Raw genomic sequence first — 19,755 nt, forward strand, 5'->3', positions numbered from 1 at the left:
CAGTCAGGGAGTTTCCCCCATTGACCAAGATAGCTTCAGGTTCTTATACCTTGCATGCCAAAAGCTAGAAACATAAATGGACAGGGTCTCAGCATGCCAAAAGCTAGAAACATGAATGGACAAAGCGAGAGAGGGACAAAAACTAGAAATGTATGTACGGATAAGTCCCAAGCATGACAAAAAATGGAAACATGAATGGATAGAGCCTGAGTGCACTGAATGCCAGCAAGATAATTGGGTAGGAAAAAATCCCTCCCTCTATATCCCCGTAAGAATCATGGGTTTGAGCAAGGAAGAGGACAGGGTCTTAAAGACAGGAGTCCACCCTTCTCCCAGGTTGTGGCACCTGAATAAGCAAGCCTCTTTCCTTTTGCACCAGCACCTGTCACAATGTTGTTGTTGCAGCAAGCAGCTGAAGCTGCATTTCTGTTTTTCAGTTATAGTTTCTGGTGACTCCATCAGGACAGCATGGACCTTGGAAATTCTGGGAGGGCCCAGGATAGGGACCCAACTGCTTGTTGCGTGCCAACCCCAAGAATGGAACAGTGGGGACTTCCCAGCAGCTGCCAAGAGCTTTTCTTGGGGAATTGCCCTGCACTCCTTCTCAAGCAGTCAGCTGCCTGGGACACTTGGCTGGTTAAAGAAAACAGGTTTCTGGGGAGCAGATGAACTTCAAGACTGGGTAAGTTGAACTGGTGTACACACCAAAGGTCCTCTATCCCTGCTTTGTGCCACTTGGACTTTACACCACTAGAGCTTTGTGCCACGTAGGTCCAGTTAGGACCATTTGTGGGGCTGGTTGGCAGGCTATCTCTGCTGTTTCAGCTCTCCAGGCCATTTGGGTCCAGCTAGGACTGCTTGAGGTATAGTTGACAGGAGGTAAGATGCTAGGACTTGTTCGTTCGTGAGCATGCATTTGGAATAATGGAATTATAGATCCAAGTTTTGTTCATGTTTCCACTTCGTCTCTCTATGGTTATGGTTTGGGGTTTGTACTTTTGTGCCATCAAGGGTTGTTCAGTTTTGACTCCTGAACAGAGCTCACTAGATCAAATTTTAAAGATTGGTCCATGTACAGCTATAATCAAAGGAATCAGTTTTATATTATAACATTGATTGGCCTAGATGAACCTTGATAACATTATACTGAGTGAAATAAATAAGTCAGAAAAAAACTAAGAATTGTATGATTCCATGCACAGATGGGACACAAAATTGATACTCATGGACATGGACAAGAGTGTGGTGGTTACTAGTGGAAAGGGAAGGGAGGAGAAGGAGGGGTGGGGAGGAGAGGGGCACAATGAAAACCAAATAGAAGGTGATGGAAGACAATTTGACTTTGAGTGATGGGTATACAACATAATTAAATGTCAGAATGATCTGGAGATGTTTTCTCAGAATCTATGTACTCTAATTGATCAATGTCACTTCGTTAAAAGTAATTATCTAAATAAAATTTTTAAAAAAGAATTCAACTGCAAAGGCAAAGTGAAGAAACCCACAAAAATGTGGAAATTATACAACATGGTACCTTGAGATACAAACAGACCAACATACAAATTTTTTTAAGATACGAGCTATGACTCGGTTCATATTTTTGTTCGAGATCCGAGCAAAATTTCAAGATACAAGTTGTAATTCAGGAAGCTGCTGCTAGTTGGCACATTGGTGCATGGGTCCAGTATCAGCAGTGTGATATACGAGTTGACTGACTTACGAGCTCAGTTACAGAACGAATTAAATTTGTACCACTGTAACTGTGGTACAAATTAAATCAAGGTACCACTGTACTAAAAAATTACTGGGTCAAATAAGAAATAAAAGCAGAGATCAAAAGATATATACAGATATACAAACGAGAATGACAACACAACATATCAAAACTTCTAGGATGCAGCAAAAGCAGTAAAAAGAGGGAATTTTATATCATCACAGATGTATATTAAGAAACAAGGGAGAGATGATGTCAGAATAATGGCAGCATGTGAGATCTATCTCCTTAAAATTTCAACAAATTGGACTACTATAACACAGTGTAGGAACCCCAGCTGGGCTCACAGGCGTGCCTGAAAGATCCGCACACCCAATCTACTAAAGAGGGGAAGGGTTTGAAAAGGGGGTAGAAGATAAAATGTACTTGCAGTCGGCTCCTGAGAAGCCTGGAGTGACTGTTGTTTTTTTTTTTTTTCTCTGCTGGACTACAGGGATGAGCGAAGCTTGGACTGTCTCAGTATTGTCTACTGGGATGCAAAAGGGAAGCTCAGAGTGACAGGGTGTCCTTCAGCCAGGAGAAATGAAGACATCGAGGGACAGAGAGGGTGATACCAAACCAAAGTGGTGGCAGAATGGGGGGTCATGGCCAGTGCTCCTGCAGTCTGCCCACAGCCCACACTCAGCGCAAAGACAGAGAAAACCGAAGTGTAGCCTCCCAGATCCCGCCTCCCTCATCTTGCAGGTACAGAGGTCAGCAAAGACAGACCCCACAGCTAACACTCCAGTACCACTCTCTCCCTTGAAGAACAGTGCCCCACATCTGGCCCCTGATCTGTTGAGACATGGGGTGGAGCATCCAGAAGTCTAAGATCACCATTGCTAAAGCCATAAAGCCTTCACAACATGCCCCACCGCCCAACGCAACTGCAGCCCCACCTACATCATTGCAACAGCAACATCTCAGTGGAGAACAGCCCAGGAATTTCACAGAGCTAAAACCTGTAATACAGTGATACCTACTGGAAGAAAACAGTAACCTCTCAAAATCTTAAATTTTTTTCCTTTTCTTTTTTTCTCTTTTGAATTTCATTTTATTTAATTTTTATATTTTTATTTTTATGTATTTGTGGTGTTTTGTTAGTGTTTGATAGGCAGAACATCGGCCCCAGAGAGGGGTTGCAGGGTGGATCCCAGTCAGGATTCATGAGTCTGTCTATCTACCCTCCTCTCACTTGGGAAAGAAGAAATAAAAAAGATAATCACTGAAAGTACATAAATAGTGTATGTCTTTCAAACTAACCGAGGAAAAAATGGAATAAAAAGAACAAGAATAAAAGGACTGTGTTCATCTTAAGAGATTTTAAAAGCAAATAGGAATATTAAAAGAGTAATCAAAAAGTGTAACAGAGGAGACATAAATCCAATCATACTGGCATTAACAATTAAATGAAGTGAACCTACAAATTAAAAAAAAATTATTCTCAGCCTGACCAGGCAGCACAATAAATCGTCAGACTGGGATGCAGAGGACCCAGGTTCAAAACCCCAAGGTTGCCGACTTGAGCACAGACTCATCCAGTTTAAGTGCAGGCTCACCAGCTTGAGTGAGGGGTCTCTGGCTTGAGCGTGGGATCACAGACATGACCCCAAGGTCTCTGGCTTGAGCCCAAGGTCACTGGCTTGAGCAAGGGTCATTCGCTCTGCTGTAGTGGCCCCCCACCTGGCCCTGGTCGAGGCACATATGAGAAAGCAATCAATGAACAACTAAGGAGCCGCAACAAAGAATTGATGCTTATCTCTCTCCCTTCCTGTCTTTCTGTCCCTATCTGTCCCTCTCTCTCTCTCTGTCACTAAATAAATAAAAAATAAATAAATAAATAAACTCAAATAAGGCCCTGGCTAGTTGGCTCAGTGGTAGAGCATCGGCCTGGTGTGCAGGAGTCTCGGGTTCAATTCCTGGCCAGGGCACATAGGAGAAGCGCCCATCTGCTTCTCCACCCCACCCCCTCTCCTTCCTCTCTGTCTCTCTCTTCCCCTCCCACAGCTGAGGCTCCATTGGAGCAAAGTTGGCCCAGGCGCTGAGGATGGCTCTGTGGCCTCTGCCTCAGGCGCTAGAATGGCTCTGGTTGCAACAGAGCGACGCCCCAGATGGACAGAGCATCGCTCCCTGGTGGGCATGCCGGGTGGATCCCAGTCGGGCGCATGCAGGAGTCTGACTGCCTCCCCGTTTCCAACTTCAGAAAAATACAAAAAAAAAAATCTCAAATAATATTATTGCAATGATTACCAAATATGTCTGAACATACGAACAACATAAGGACCTTCAAAAAACAATTTCTGTGTCCCATGCCCAGAGAGATTGTGTTTTAACTGGTCCAGGGTATGGCCTGTGATCTGGAATTTTTAGAAGAACCTCAGCTACTTCCAAATTGCATAGAAATTTGGAAATCATTTTCATACCTTTTTTCCAAAGTGATTATGACAAATGACAATGCCATCAGTATGGTAAAGAACAGTTAAAATATACTGTATATATATAATTCACACACCTACAATTCATTCATTTAAGGTGTACATTCAATGATTTTTAGTACAGTCACAGAGTCATGCAACAATCACCACAATCTAATTTTATAACACTTTCATCACCTCAGAAAGAAACCCCTGCCTATGAGCAGTCATTTTCTTTTTTTTTTTTAATTGAGAGGAAGAATAGCAGAGAGACAGACTCCCCCATGTGCCCCATCGGGGATCCACCCAGCAAGCACCCTACCAGGGGATGCACTGCCCATCTGGGGTCGCTGTTCTGTTGCTGAGCAACCAAGCTATTTTAGCGCCTGAGGCAAGGCCATCCTCAGCGCCCAGGGCCAACCTGCTCAAACCATTTGAACCATGACTGAGAGAGGGAAAAAGAGAGAAAATGGGGAAGGGGAGGGGTGGAGAAGCAGATGGTCACTTCTCCTGGGTGTTCTGACTAGGAATCAAACTTAGGACTTCCACATGCTAGTATAACGCTCTACTACTGAGCCAACTGGCCAGGGCCAGCAGTCATTTTTGATGTCCCCACTCTTATTCTCTAATTCACCCCACCTCTCAGTGCTGGACAACTACTAATCTATTTTCTGTCTCTACAGATTTGCCTGTTGAGAACATTTCATATAAATGGAATCATATAGTATGTAGTCTTTGTGTCTGGCCTCTTTCCCAGAGCATGTTCTCAAGGTTTCTCCATACTGTGTCATGTATCAGAACTTCATTCCTTTTTGTTGATGTATAATATTCTATTGTAACGATATACCAAATTTTTTTTTTCATTTTTCTGAAGCTGGAAACGGGGAGGCAGTCAGACAGACTCCCGCATGCGCCCGACCGGGATCCACCCGGCATGCCCACCAGGGGCGATGTTCTGCCCCTCTGGGGCGTCACTCTGTTGCATCCAGAGCCATTCTAGCACCTGAGGCAGAGGCCACAGAGCCATCCCCAGCGCCCGGGCCATCTTTGCTCCAATGGAGCCTCGGCTGGCTGCGGGAGGGGAAGAGAGAGACAGAGAGGAAGGAGAGGGGGAGGGGTGGAGAAGCAGATGGGCGCTTCTCCTGTGTGCCCTGGCCGGGAATCGAACCCGGGACTCCTGCACGCCAGGCTGACACTCTACCGCTGAGCCAACCGGCCAGGGCCGATATACCAAACTTTATTCATTCATTCATTCATTTGCTGATGGACATTTGAGTGGTTTCCACTTTTGGCTATTGTGAATAATGAAGTATACAACAATTCTGCCTCCCAAAGTTGTGAAGACTAAGTACTGTCAGACTTCTTTATAATTTTGCCAATCTAGGGTATGTGAAACAATTATCTCACTATGGTTTTAATTTGCATTTTCTGATTGCTAATGAGATAGAAAACTTTTTCATGTTTATTGACTATTTGTATTTCCTTTTCCTTGAACTGTCTATAAATGTCTTTTACCCAATTTTTCAAAAAGGTTACTTACTTTTCCTAATCAATTATAGAAGCTTTTTATATTCTAGATATTAATTTCATTGTTGTCAGTATGCATTGCAAATATCTTCACCCAATTCCTGGCCTATCTTTTATTTTCTTTCTGTCTTTTAATAAAGAGAATAACTTCATGCAGTCACAATTATCAATCTTTTAATGATTATTTTTAAAGAGAACTAAATAGAATCTTTAGAAATGTTCTATCTGGTTCTCTTTCAAATCTGTTCCTTCATGAAATCTCTATTGCTTGTCGTTTTGTGATTTAATTTCTTCAAACATTTCACCAATAGTTTATGTTTATAGCTAATAATTCTAACGCGAAATCTTTTGCCATGTATCTGTTGTTTCTATAGATTATCTATCATTCACCTACAACCCACTTCCGTGTGGGTATAATGATCATTGTAAGCTCATTTTCTGTTCATCTTAATTTGTGCGAATTCTAAAACCCTCTTATTTTCCCCCAGAGAGAAATGCATTTGTTTGGGCCAGGAGTCAGAGGCACCACCTTAGAGAATAAAATTTCAACTCCTTTTTTTTTTTGATTGCCCATCTTATTACTTTACCATTCACTCCTTTTCAGATATTATGTTTTTATGTTACTCCTATCAAGTTAATGCCCATCCTAACCCCTTTACACTTACCACTTTGTCTGCCTGGAATACTATTCTTCCACATACTGGTCTGACTCTTTGTTCAAATATTACCTCATTAGAGAGGTTTTTCTAAAGCCTACTTATCTAAAATAGCCCACTCCTACTCCTCATTTAGTTTTTTATCTGCCTATGCTATCATTCTTTAGTTTATCACTACTTGTGATTGTTATATTTATTAAATGAATAAATGTACATAGGTACATATATATGGACACTTGTACACATATATATTTGCTTCCTAATTATTTTGTATTTCTCCTAAAAAAATGTAAGTTTCAGCAGAACAAAAACCTTGTCTAGATCATTACTTCTACAATGTCAACTACAGTCCTTGGCACAGAATAGGCTGTCAATATATGCATTTTGAGTGAATGAACACATTTTAAAGAATGGAGATAACAAAATAAGTCTAAATACCAAATATATCTGAAAAGGAATTGACCATCAAGTTTATATCAAAGGGTTGTCACTGGGGAAAAGGAAGTGTCCCTCCATGCTTTTCTTCTAAAGTTGGAGACATTTTTTTTTCACAAGACTTGGGCCCTGCAGGAGGATATATCAACCAGTAACTTAATAATGCCTTTAGAGGAAAGAGGACTGAGGGGGCAAGAGACAGTTTATTCCAGTGACTTGAAGAGTCTAAAGAATAGAATTATCATTTAGGTGGGAAAATCACTTATTAAAGTTTTAATTTATATAGACTCTTTTAATAAACTTTATCTTAGACAATCACAGGTACTTCTTGAGTTACTTTCTAATAAAATGTGGTTGTGGCATATTCATTCAGTGTAAAATACAAAGTTTGTAAAATGTAATATTCACCTACAAAACACAAATAAGACAATGTATTTTTGGCATTGGACTCTGTTCACTTGAATTGTTATGAAAGATGATGTTTCATCCTATTACTATATAAATAATAGCTCTTCTGTTGTTACAAAAACCATACATTTCTGCATCTATTTAAAAATATATATATTTAAGCTCCTTTAGCAGATTTAAATTGTAACAATGCACAACCTGTCCGTTGATCATCGAGGAAGATAGGAAGGAAGGCAAAAGGAAGATAGGTAATTATATTTAAAGGATCTACAAGATAACGTGTCCTATGAACTATGTCTACTTCCAGTAATTTAAAACTGTTCATTTGAGAAGAAGAAATTCAGGTAATTACTTAAAATCAATCTTGAAACAATATCAGAGAAGGTAGCCATTCCAAAGGTAGATCCTAAAATACTACAGGTACATATCCTTACCTAGTGACACCAAGTTACTATAGTTCTCCAACATCACATCTCTGTATAAATCTCTCTGAGCAAAGTCCAGGCATTCCCACTCTTCTTGAGAGAAGTCAATGGCAACATCCCTGAACATCACCAATCTCTGAAACAACAAACATAATACTGGTAGTGGAAATAAAGAAATGTACTTTCAATAGAGCGGGAGATGATGGGGAGCTCTTTACCATGGAGGTAACAGAGCAAACATGCTAAGAAGCCTCTCATATGAATAAAGCACTACAAAAATTGGTGCTTCTGAAGTGACAACACATTCCTTTTCATTCCTGTTGCTGTGGACATTTCCTGAATATAGAACGTCTCATTAAACACAATCTTAATTCAAACAAAGTTAATTAAGTAAAATTAATTTTAAAATGCAATGTCCCAAATAAAAGAAATAGCATATAGAAGCACTCTGTAAAAGATGTATCTTGTAAATCATATTCTCAATAAATGAAAGTTTTAGCCTTGGCTGGTGGCTCATTGGATAGAGCATTAGCCCGGCATATGGACATCCTGGGTTTGATCCCCAGTCAGGGCACACAAGAGAAACAACCATCTGCTCCTCTCCCCCTCCACCTCCCCAACTCTCAATCTTCCCCTCCCACAGCCAGTGGCTTGATTGGTTCAAGCCCGGACACTGAGGATAGCTTGGTTGGGCCAAGCACGTCTGCCTCAGGCACTACAAATAGCTGGGTTGATTTGAGCATAAGTCCTAGATGGAGGCTGTCAGGTGTATCCTAGTCAGGACACATGTGGGAGTCTGTCTCACTATCTCTCATCCTCTCACTTAAAAAAATAAATAAAAGTAAATTAAAGTTTCCCTTTCTTATTCTTTAAGAAATAAGAGTACCTGAGACTCTGCCCCACCCAACCTGCAGGGCCACCCAAATCACTTCCAGGTTTTTCCAAACAAACGATCTGTCTTGGCTCATGTTGTGGTCTTTCTTAAATTCTCTCAAAGGTTCACAACTCCAAACAAGCAGCATTTGGCCTCGGCATGCCATGTACCCCTTGATAAGTGGTCCCAGACCAGGCACTAGCAGCAGCTGGCCTCAGTTCACACCTTGGCTTCTCCCGGGCACCTCCAAGCCCAGCACAAGTAACAGCCATCTGCAGATCACTTTATAGCTCAAGCTGGGTAGCCCCAGGTAAGGCACAGGTAGCAGCTGACCTTGGGAGCCCCAGAGCCAGCACACCCAGTGGCCAGCTTCAGACTACACTGAAATACCACTCAAACACCTCCATAAGCGACGAACTAAAAGAGAAGAATTGAGTGGGCAGCAGAGCCCTGCTGAAGCAAGTTCTACTCCACAGGGTCAGCCTCTGCATTGCAGTTCCTTTGCTGTAACTGTGGCTAGTCAATCCCTCCCATGGATGTATCAACAGCAACCAAGGCTCAACTAGAACAAGAGGGTGCACACAGCCACACACAGGGCGTGCATGGAGTGCCCAGCTCAGGTGACAAGAGAAGCTACCCCATTGGGCCCTACAGAACACCTACTACATAAAGCCATCACACCAAGACTGGGAGACACAGCAAACAGAGAGGCAGCCAAAATGGGGAGATAAGAAACATGTCCCAATGAAAGAACAGGAGACAGCTCAAGAAAAAGAACTAAATGAAATAAAGAAAATCAAATTACCAGATATGGAATTCAAAACAATGGTTATAAAATGCTCAAGAAACTTAATGAGAACTTTAAGAACATAAAAAAGGGCATAGAAACCATAAAAAAGAGCCAGTGAGAAAAGAGTAACATAATAACTGACATGAGAAATACACTAGCAGAAATCAAAGATTAGATGAAGCAGAGGATTAAATCAGTGATTTGGAAGACAAGGTAGAGAAAATACCCAATTAGAGTAGAAAAAAAAAAGAATACAAAAAAATGAGGATAGTTTAAGAGACCTCTGGGACAACATCAAGCATACCAACATGCATATCATAGAAGTATCAGAAGGTGAAGAGGGAGAGCAAGGGATTAAAAACCTACTTGAAGAAATAATGACCGAAAACTTCCCTAACCTGATGAAGGAAAAAGACACACAAGTCCGGGAAGCACAGAATCCCAAACCCTTGTTTGGGATTCCAAGAGGCCCACATCAAGACACATCATAATTAAAATTCCAATGTTAAAAACAAAGAGAGAATCTCTTTTTCTTTTTTTTAGAGAATTTTATATGAGTTTATATGAGCCAAACTGATGACAATTGCTGAGAAGCAGGATCTCAAATGTTCTCCAAAGAGAGAAGCTTAAAAGCAGCAAGAGAAAAGCTGCTTTTACCTAAAAGGGAGCTCCAGTAAGACTGTCAGCTGATCTCTCAACAGAAACTGTACAGGCCAGAAGAATGGCATAAAATATTTAAAGTGATGAAAAGCAAGAACCTATAACCAAGATTACTCTACCCAGCAAAGATATCATTTAGAATTGGAGGATAAAGAACTTCCCAGGCAAGAAAATGCTAGAGTTCATCACTACCAAACCAGTATTACAAGAAATATTAAAGGGTTTTTTTTAAGAAGAAGAAAAAAAGACAAAATATATAAATAATAAAATACCAATAAGTATATATCTATTAACAATTACTTTAAATGCAAATTGATTAAATGCTCCAATCAAAAGACATAGGAAGGCTAAATGTATAATAAACAAGTCCCTTGCATATGCTGTCCACAAAAGACTCAGGTCAGATCGAAAGACACACACAGACTAAAAGTAAAGGGCTGGAAGATATTTCATAAAAATGGAAACAACAAAAAGCTGGGGTAGCAATACTTATAGCAGACAAAACAGACTTTCAAACAAAGGCTATAATAAGAGACAAAGAAGCACCCAGCAATTCCACTTCTGGGTATTTATCCACAGAAACCCGAAACACATACATCTATATGCTCAATGCAGCATTATTTACAACAGCCAGGATATGGAAGCAGCCTAAGTGTCCATCAATAGGTGAACTGATAAAGAAGAAATGGTGCATATACACAATGGAATATGACTCAGCCATAAAAAAGAATGAAATTTTGCAATCTGCGACAACATGGATGAATCAAAGGGTACTGTGCTGAGTGAAATAAGTCAGACAGAGAAGAAAATGTCATAAGATTTCTAAAAAACAAAATACATGAACAAGCAGAATAGAAACAGACTCACTGGCCCTGGCCAGTTGGCTCAGCGGTAGAGCGTCAGCCTGGCGTGCGGGGGACCCAGGTTCGATTCCTGGCCAGGGAACATAGGAGAAGTGCCCATTTGCTTCTCCACCCCCTCCTCCTTCCTCTCTGTCTCTCTCTTCCCTCCCGCAGCCAAGGCTCCATTGGAGCAAAGATGGCCCGGGCGCTGGGGATGGCTCCTTGGCCTCTGCCCCAGGCGCTGGAGTGGCTCTGGTCACGGCAGAGCGACGCCCCGGAGGGGCAGAGCATCGCCCCCTGGTGGGCAGAGCATCGCCCCTGGTGGGCGTGCCGGGTGGATCCCGGTCGGGCGCATGCGGGAGTCTGTCTGACTGTCTCTCCCCGTTTCCAGCTTCAGAAAAATACAAAGAAACAGACTCATTGATATAGAGGTTGCCAAATAGGAGGGACTTAAGATGCTGGGTGAAAAAGGTAAAAGAATAGAGAAGTACAAATTGACAGTTATAGAATAGTCATGGGGATGTAAAGTACAGCATAGGAAGTATTGTAATAACTATGTATGATATCAAATGGGTACTAGTTTTATTGGGGTGATCGCTTCATATATTATACAAATGTCTAAAAAAGTATGTTGTACACCTGAAACAAACATAATATTACCTATCAACTATAATTGAAAAATGAAAAAATTATTTAAAAAATAAGAAAAATTGGGTAAATATTTCTGTAAAATCTTATAAAATCTCTATCATATAAATTGAAGAATTTATTGAAACTTCAGGTTTGTAACATCAAAATATTATATTATAAGCATTTTCCTTGTTACCAATAATTTAGTGAATATTTTTAATAGGCTGCAGAATTGCTCCATATAATGAATATATCTTGACTTAATAAGTGTGCATATTTGAACACTTTAGGCTATATAAAAATCTTATAAGCATTTCTTGCTTTGGGGAGTATATAATTCTCAACAGCTATTGTATGTAAATGATATTTCTTGTTATTATTACCCATTTAGGAACATAACTGTTTCTTGTTTTAAGCAACAGAAAGGTAGAAAAACTAATCCAACTTACACATTCATGATTAGCACATAATATTGAATCTCAAAATCATCCAAATTATTGGCATCAATTATGGATTCCCAGGGAATATCCCCGAATCCCTCTGTATTTACTCCTTAGTCATATTTCTAATCTTAAACTCACAAAGCATGGGCTTTGCCATTTATGGAGACTGAGCACAGTCAAGACCAATTCCTTTCTTGTCTAACTAGGAAATTTGGTCTGAAGAGAAGATCAAAGTTTTCTTATGTGTGGTGCTACTTAATATCCTTCTCTATCTTACAAAATCAGGAAATTTGCTTTTATCAGTCAGTGCTCCTAGTCAAGATGCTCAATGGATTTTTGAATAAGTTTGTGAATATAAGTTAAATTGGAAAGACAAACTTAGAGAAGGCGCTATCACTATAAGAATGGAATAAACTTGGGAGCACATTTCTGAGTACGGTCAGTTAGGAAGAAAGTTTCCAGAATAAGGAATAAGACATGTGCATACTCTGTAAAAAAGTGACTAAAGAGAACAGGAGAAAATACCAATTTACCTGAGCCATGTTTTTATAGCTGTTACAAACAATTAATCCTCTACTGGGTTCCTATTTTGGAGAAGTACAGTGTCTGGAAAAGGCAGTGCTAGAGAGGAGAGAACAGAACCATGAGACCATGCTTTTCATACAGCTTCTCCTGAGTTGTCAGAATTAATTCTGTTGCTTCCCTCTTCCTGTCTGTTGCTACTATTCCCAAAATAGACACTAAGCAGATTTCTTACTCCTGTTAAACTCAAGTGCTCTCTATAGTCAAAAAATATACATTTATAAAAACTTCTCTACTATTTCTGAAATGAAATTTATAGATGATACATTTACACATTATGCCAAAAATAGAGAAAATGACTGTTTTATTTCAATACATTAATGATCATACATAACCACAGTTGAAGGCACAAATAATTAAATGTTCATAACTATGTACTTAAAATGAACAAATTTAGATTTATAAGATGATAATATTCAACCAAGTATTGCTGACATATTTTTATTCATATTTGACATTTTGCAATAAAGGCTATATATGTATATGTACAAATGTGTGTATATAAATACAGTACACTGCTCCAAAAATTAGGAGATATTCCAAAATAAATATGAAGCGTTAAAATATCCCCTAATTTTTGTGAGCAGAATTAGGGGATATTTCAAAATTAATATGAAGCAATAAAATATCCTCTAATTTTTATGAGCAGTTTATGTGTGCACAGTAAATGAAATTCATTATCTATAAATGGAGGCTTCTATAAGTATGTGATATTCAAACGTCAAACGTCACAAGCAGTGTGTCCATTTGTGCCAAGACTTTTTAAAGTTGTTTTAAAAGACATCTCAGTAAATTTCTGAATAAAGCGAAGTACAGTATTTCTCGAGCAAACTAGCATTCCTGGAAGATTTAGCTAGTAATAAAACCATGCAATACTGATATAGATAAATTCAGCAATTTGAAAAAGTCCTGCAAAAATGCTTTATTGTAAGAGGTTCTAGAGCAACATAATTATTAACACATTTTTTTTCTCTCAGCTATGATCCTTATTTTGTAGGTCACAGAACAATTTTTTGTTGTGCACTGCAGGACATCTAGATTAGAAGTTGGCAAACTACTGCCCACCAACTCTTTTTGTAAATAAAGCTTTATTGGAACACACCTACACTCATTTTTTTATATATTGTCTTTGGCTACTTTCACACTACAGTAACAGAGTTGAACAGTGGCAAATTAGCCTGGCCTGTGATAATGCAGTGGCTAGAGCTTTGACCTAGAATGCTGAGCTCATGGGTTCAAAACCCTGGGCTTGCCTAGTAAAGGTACATACGACAAGCAATCAATGAACTAAAGTGAAGCAACTATGAGTTGATACTTCTCATTCCACCCCCCTTCTCCTCTCTCTGTAAAAACAATAAATAAAATCATTTTTTAAAAGGCCTAAATTATTTACTATTACTTTATAGAGAAGCTGTCTAACCTGTGATCTAGATCCATGACTTGATTTAGTCCTTCAAAAGCCAGAAGCCTTCACCCTCAACCCAGTTATTTTAACATTCAAAATCATCCAGAAACATTTCTAAAACATCCCCTGGGAAGAGTCACTTCTCCTACAGAGAATCACTGATATAGGTGCTCAACAGATATATAATTAAAAATTCTATTAATACTTCTTCCAGATACTGGAAAGGTGCAATAGATCATTGTACCCACTCTAACAACCAAAAATAATTCAGGTAAGCTAAAAAATCATAATTCCTTTTAAATTCATCAGAGATGAAAACACAAAACATTTAAATGAACTAAACTCTAAGTGCCAAGCTCTTCTTAGGAGACATATATGGATGCTCTATTCCTGCCACTGCTTAAACTATGTTGCAATTAATTATCTTAAAGATAAATAGTCCAACCATTCCAATAAAGAGACAATGTCAAAACAAGGTAAGAAAGCAAGTTCCATCTGTATGTTCTTTACAAGAAACAGACTTTAAATATAAAAACACTGACAGGTTGAAAGTAAGATGGTGAAGAAAGATACACCACACAATAACTAAGCATAAGAAAGCTGTGTACCTGTATTAAATAAGACAAAACAGACTTATACTGTATGTCAAGTGTTAATTGAAAAATCTTTTAAACTTATTTTACAAAAATAAAAAATAAATAAAAGGGGCCTAGGCCCTCAGTACCACAACCAACCAAAAAGTTGCACAAACATCCTTCCCAGCCCAGCATCAACTACTCTTCAGCAGGGCCCGCTATGCATCACCCAGAGGTTCTCTCATGCCCCCTGCCGGCAGCCTGGGTAAAGCCAGGCAAGTGACAGCCCAGTTGCCCCAGGCCGGGCCTCGGAACCTGAAAGGAAAAAAAAGAAAAAAAGAATATTTAACAATAAAAACTCTAAGATTTTTTTTTTCTATTGTAATATAGAGTAATGGAGAAAAAGTTAGGACAGTGGGGGGAATGAGGAAATGCACCAATTTTATTATTACTTCGAGTTGTGATTTAAGTAGGATTTATGTCAAAAGCATTAAAATAAACTAAAAGTAGTCTATTTCTAGAAATTTGTCCCAGAGAGAAACCTCATGAAATAGAAACATTATGTAATGGCAAAATACTGAGATAAAATCCAAATGCCCACTCATAAGAGACTGGCTGAATAAACTATAACACCCACACAAAATGTAACTAGAATAAAGAATGTGGGATATTTCTATAGGCTGCAATGGAATGATCTCTGGGATACATTAAATGTGTGAGGGGAAAAAAAAGGAAGGTAAAGAACAGTGTACATAAAATCCTCCCTTTTAATTAAGAATAAAGACAATAAAAATATATACATATACAAACATATAAACATATGTATAATTTAAAAGAAAAATAGAAGAATAAACCAAAGATAATTATAAGTAGTTATCTATAGGGAGAAGGAAACAGGGTGGAGGGAATCGGAATGGACACCAAAATTCTCTGAATTCACTTTGTTCTGTAATTTAGATTTTGGAAATATGTAAATATTTTAAGTAATTTTAAAATAAAATTCAATGGGGGAAGGGTACAATTTCTAAAAGTAGAAGCAAGATAAAACAAATGAGTCTAAATTTGTCTCTCAAGTTGGTGGTTTACCTGTATGAGGATGCTATATTAGGTGACTTTAAAAATCAAAGTAATTTGATTATAGATTCCTTAGTGCAGCAGTTCTCAACCTGTGGGTCACGACCCAGGCGGGGGTCGAACGACCAAAACACAGGGGTCGCCTAAAGCAATGAGAATACATAATGCATATCAGGTATTTACATTCCGAATCATTGAAGTAGCTACCAAAATTATTTTTTGGTTTGGGGTCACCGCAACATGAGAAACTGTATTGCGGGGTCACGGCATTAGAAAGGTTGAGAACCACTGCCCTAGTGGATTATATCCTATTGAACTTCTTAAAGTCTTGATTGTTTTTCTGTATTTATGTGGTTAATAAAAATATTAGTATTGTTATTTTGAAACTCTCTCTCAATCCAAAAGTCAGAAAAGAAGGAAAAGAGAATAAAGAACAGATGGGGACAAATATAAAACGAATGTCAGGCCCCAGCCGGTTGGCTCAGTGATAGAGCATCAGCCTGGCTTGTGAATGTCCCAGGTTCAATTCCTGGTCAGGGCACATAAGAGAAGTGACCATCTACTCTTCTACCCTTCCCCTTCCCTTTCTTACTCTTTCTCTTTCTCTCTCTCTCTCTCTCTCTCTCTCTCTCTCTCTTCCCCTCCTACAGCCATGGCTTGATTGGTTCAAGCACATTGGCCCAGGGTGCTGAAGATGGCTTTGTGGAGCCTCCACCTCAGGCACTAAAAAATAGCTCGATTGTAAGCATGGCCCCAGATAAGCAGAGCATCAGCCCCAGACGAGGGTTCCCAGGTGGATCCCCGTTCAGGCACATACAGAAATCTGCCTCTCTATTTCCCCTCCTCTCACTTGGAAAAGAAGAAAAAAAATATTGTGTAAATAAGACAAATGTCAAGATGATGGATTTTACTCAAACCATATCAATAATCACACTAAATATAAATAGTATAAATACTCCAATTAAAAGATAGCTATTGTCAAACTGGATAAAAACACAACATCCAACTAAATGCTGCCAACAAGAAATGCACTTTAACTATCAGAACAAAAGTAGGTTAAAAATAAAAGGAAAGAAAAAGATATACCATGTTAACTCTAATGAAGAAAAACAGGAGTGGAGTGGCTACATTAATTATCACACAAAGTAGATATTCAGAGCAAAGAATATTACTGAATAAAGGATACTATTTCATAATTAAAGAGGTCAATCAATCATTAGGACATATAGGCTAAAACATTCATATAGCTAATAACAGAGCTTCAAAATATATGCAGCAGAAATTGACAGAAACTATAAAGAGGAGAAATCCAACAGATAATCAGTAAAGGTAGAGAACACTATAAACCCACATGAGCTAGCTGACATTTATAGAACTCAAAACAACAGTAGTCATTTCAAGTGTGTACTAAATATATACTAAGATAGACCACACATTCTCAGTCATAAAACAAATCTTAATAAATTTAAAAGAATTCAAGTAATACAAAGTATATTCTCTGACTGCAATTGAAAGAAATTAGAAATCAGCAACAGAAAGATTTCTGGAAGCTCTTCAAATTACCTGAAAGCCAACATATTTCTAATAATCCATAAATCAAACAAGAATTCAAAGGCAATTTAGAACAGATTTAGAACTGAAAGCAGAATAAATGAAATAAGATTGGCAAGTGATCATTCTTAGCAAGCCACATATAGTGGTTCCTTATACTTTTATGTGCATTTGAAAATTTTTAAGTTTTAAAAACAGAATGCTATGTCAGAAATCCATTCTGCTTCAATTTAACCACAGCTGGGACGCATCTATCACAATTAACTGCACATGTTCAGTGCTACCAATCTACAGAAAACTGCCTTGCCATTCTGTTATTTGAAAAGGCTTTGCTAGGAAATTTCAAAGAGGAAACAAAAATTCCTATGTCCTGAAACAAGCAAAGGCAGTTCAGGAAACAAAGAGGAAAGAAACATCCACTCACCTTGAACTTTGTTTTTGAATGCATAACAGCCATTTTCTTCCTCCTCTGGGCTCTACTCTCAGGAAAAGAAAATGGAATTATGAGATACTAGCCCTTTCCTAGGGTATATTTCTAAATTAGAACATACCGTCTTCTGTCTCCCACACCCAAATCTAACCCTCATTTAACATAGAGGGAGGTCAGAAGGCGACCAGAACAGTTATCCACCTTCTGTTTCAGAAAAAAGATCACAGCTGTCTTGGGCTAGAATTTATTTCTGGACTCAAAGTTGTCCACTGGAGACGGACTCCTACAGAGGAGTGTTACAGGTTCATAAGTGTGTGGCTTGCCTTCTACAGCACACTCTGAAAGCTTTCCTATTCTGGAACACCATTATATTTACAAGTGGCCTTTCTTTAAGGTGCTATTAGCTCCAAAATTCTCATCTCAAGACCAGGTCTGTAGATTAGAAATAAGTCATGTATTCTTCACTCATAGGCTCAAATTTCTGACTTCCTTTCGGTCACCTCTTGCACCCAATACCCTAGGCTATAAGGTGAGAGGGCACCAGAAAGCAGTAGGGAATCTACAAGTACAATTCCAGGGTGAATTAAGGAAGGATACAGAAACAAAGCAATCAATACAGGCCATGTGTGAATGACAGAAAGGAGAGATGTCACTGTGGCCAGAAGAGAAAGCAGTCAAGTGGCCAAAGGCAAGACAAAGCCAAGTGGGACTCAGGATCCATACGAAGAGTCTACCCCAGAAATACTGGAACACAATTTTAACTCTGGCCCCCACTAAACTCTCAAATAGATGGACTATAAAATATACAAAAGAAGACACAAAAGGACACAATCACATTTCCACAGTCACACAGCCAGACTCACATTCACCACATTAATGCTACATTTTCAGACTATCTTAAAGAAAATCGAGTTGTAAAGAAAATCCAATCATACACAGAAATACACTCAAGCACATCCAGGCACCCTGTCCGGGGCACACAACGGCCAAAAACATCTTTTCACAGCACCCCTTTTACTCGCTTTACAGTCACACAAAAAACGGCACGGACACACCCAGTCCCACAACATAGCACAGTCAGAATGACAGTCAGAAAAACACTACCGAGTACCAGGTCAAGGAAACAACTAGTCACAAACACTGTGTCATAACAACACTTAAAACACCTCAAAGTCGCAGGCAAAACCCAGTAATACCCACGATTCAGTCACATACACAAAGTCAAAATGACAAAAGAACAGCTAAACACCATGTCGCAACGGCACCGTCGCACTCCTCAGTCACACAGCAACCCCAGTCAGAGCAGTACTATCAAACCCTCAGTCACAAATAACTCACACTCACACAAACACAAAACCACAGTCGCGCACGCCCATCAACACTAGTCAGGCTATTCTCACAATACAAATGCGCAGGAGACGCGGCCACACATGCAACTCCAGCGCCGCTGCCTCCGAGCATTTCCGCCACTTAAACAGCAGGGTCCAGGGTCTGGCGCTCGGGGTCCTGGGCGAGCTCGGCTTCGCGGGCGCCACCAGGGCCGGCCCCCGGTCTTCCGCAGATAACACTCTCTCCCCACGCGAGGCTCTCAGATCACGCACACAAACGGAAATGAAGCCGCGTTCGGAACCCGGTGGCTTTGGGAAATGTAGTCCAACACCGGGAAGGCTGTGGCCGGCAGGCCAGGACGGCAGGAGACACCACACCGTTCACCTAGCGGGGCTCCCGAAGCCTGCTGCCAGAAGCGGCGTGCGCCACGGGCCTCGGCCGAGATCTCCGGCAGGGCCCGCCGCGCTCGGGACGCTGGCGTCTGGTGCCCCCGGCCGCGGCTGCGGCTGACGCGGCTGGGGCCCGAGACCCGCGCCTTGTAGCCCCAGAGTCTTACCCGGTCAGGAGAAGGTGGGACTGGCTGACCCGGCAGGTGCAGGGGCGGGGCTGGAGCTGGGCGGGGACCGGCCGCAGCCTCGGACTAGCAATGAGACCCTTTGCACGCCTCACCAGGCCCTTTGGTGTATGAGTGTGTGTGTGAAACAACGCGAGATGTCAGGTGACCTGACTCCCTCTGTGGCCAGCTGCGTTTCTACCTGTGTGTGATTCTACGTGCTGTTGGCTGTGCAGTGATCCGTACTTGAAGCCGCGTGGTAATGACATTTTTATAACTGTGGGATTGCCTGGCACAATAGAAAGGACCTCTGCTATTGTGGTTTGTTTTGTGTCCATAATTGAGTGTGGCTGCACGACTGGTGATTTGTTTACCTAAATGTGCTTTTCTAGTGCCTGT

At 40.1% G+C, this 19,755-nt stretch overlaps 1 protein-coding gene across 14 annotated transcripts in view; it reads right to left on the bottom strand.

The window, feature by feature from the left end:
- The window catches only part of LOC136312586 (zinc finger protein 420), a 37,296-nt gene extending 17,921 nt beyond the window's left edge, over nucleotides 1-19,375 (bottom strand). The window contains exons 1-5 of one of the 14 annotated variants that reach the window (XM_066242147.1): nucleotides 19,360-19,375; nucleotides 17,469-17,520; nucleotides 14,579-14,734; nucleotides 12,391-12,478; nucleotides 7,628-7,754 (exon numbers count right to left, since the gene is read on the bottom strand). In XM_066242147.1, coding sequence (XP_066098244.1) covers nucleotides 7,628-7,754; nucleotides 12,391-12,399 — 136 coding nt within the window. In that variant the 5' untranslated portion in view covers nucleotides 12,400-12,478; nucleotides 14,579-14,734; nucleotides 17,469-17,520; nucleotides 19,360-19,375. The other 13 variants (XM_066242148.1, XM_066242144.1, XM_066242146.1 and 10 more) reach the window with 13 other exon arrangements.
- Nucleotides 19,376-19,755: the final 380 nt, after the last annotated feature.

The sequence above is a fragment of the Saccopteryx bilineata genome, chromosome 9 (genome assembly GCF_036850765.1).
Source record: "Saccopteryx bilineata isolate mSacBil1 chromosome 9, mSacBil1_pri_phased_curated, whole genome shotgun sequence".
NCBI lineage: Eukaryota > Metazoa > Chordata > Mammalia > Chiroptera > Emballonuridae > Saccopteryx > Saccopteryx bilineata.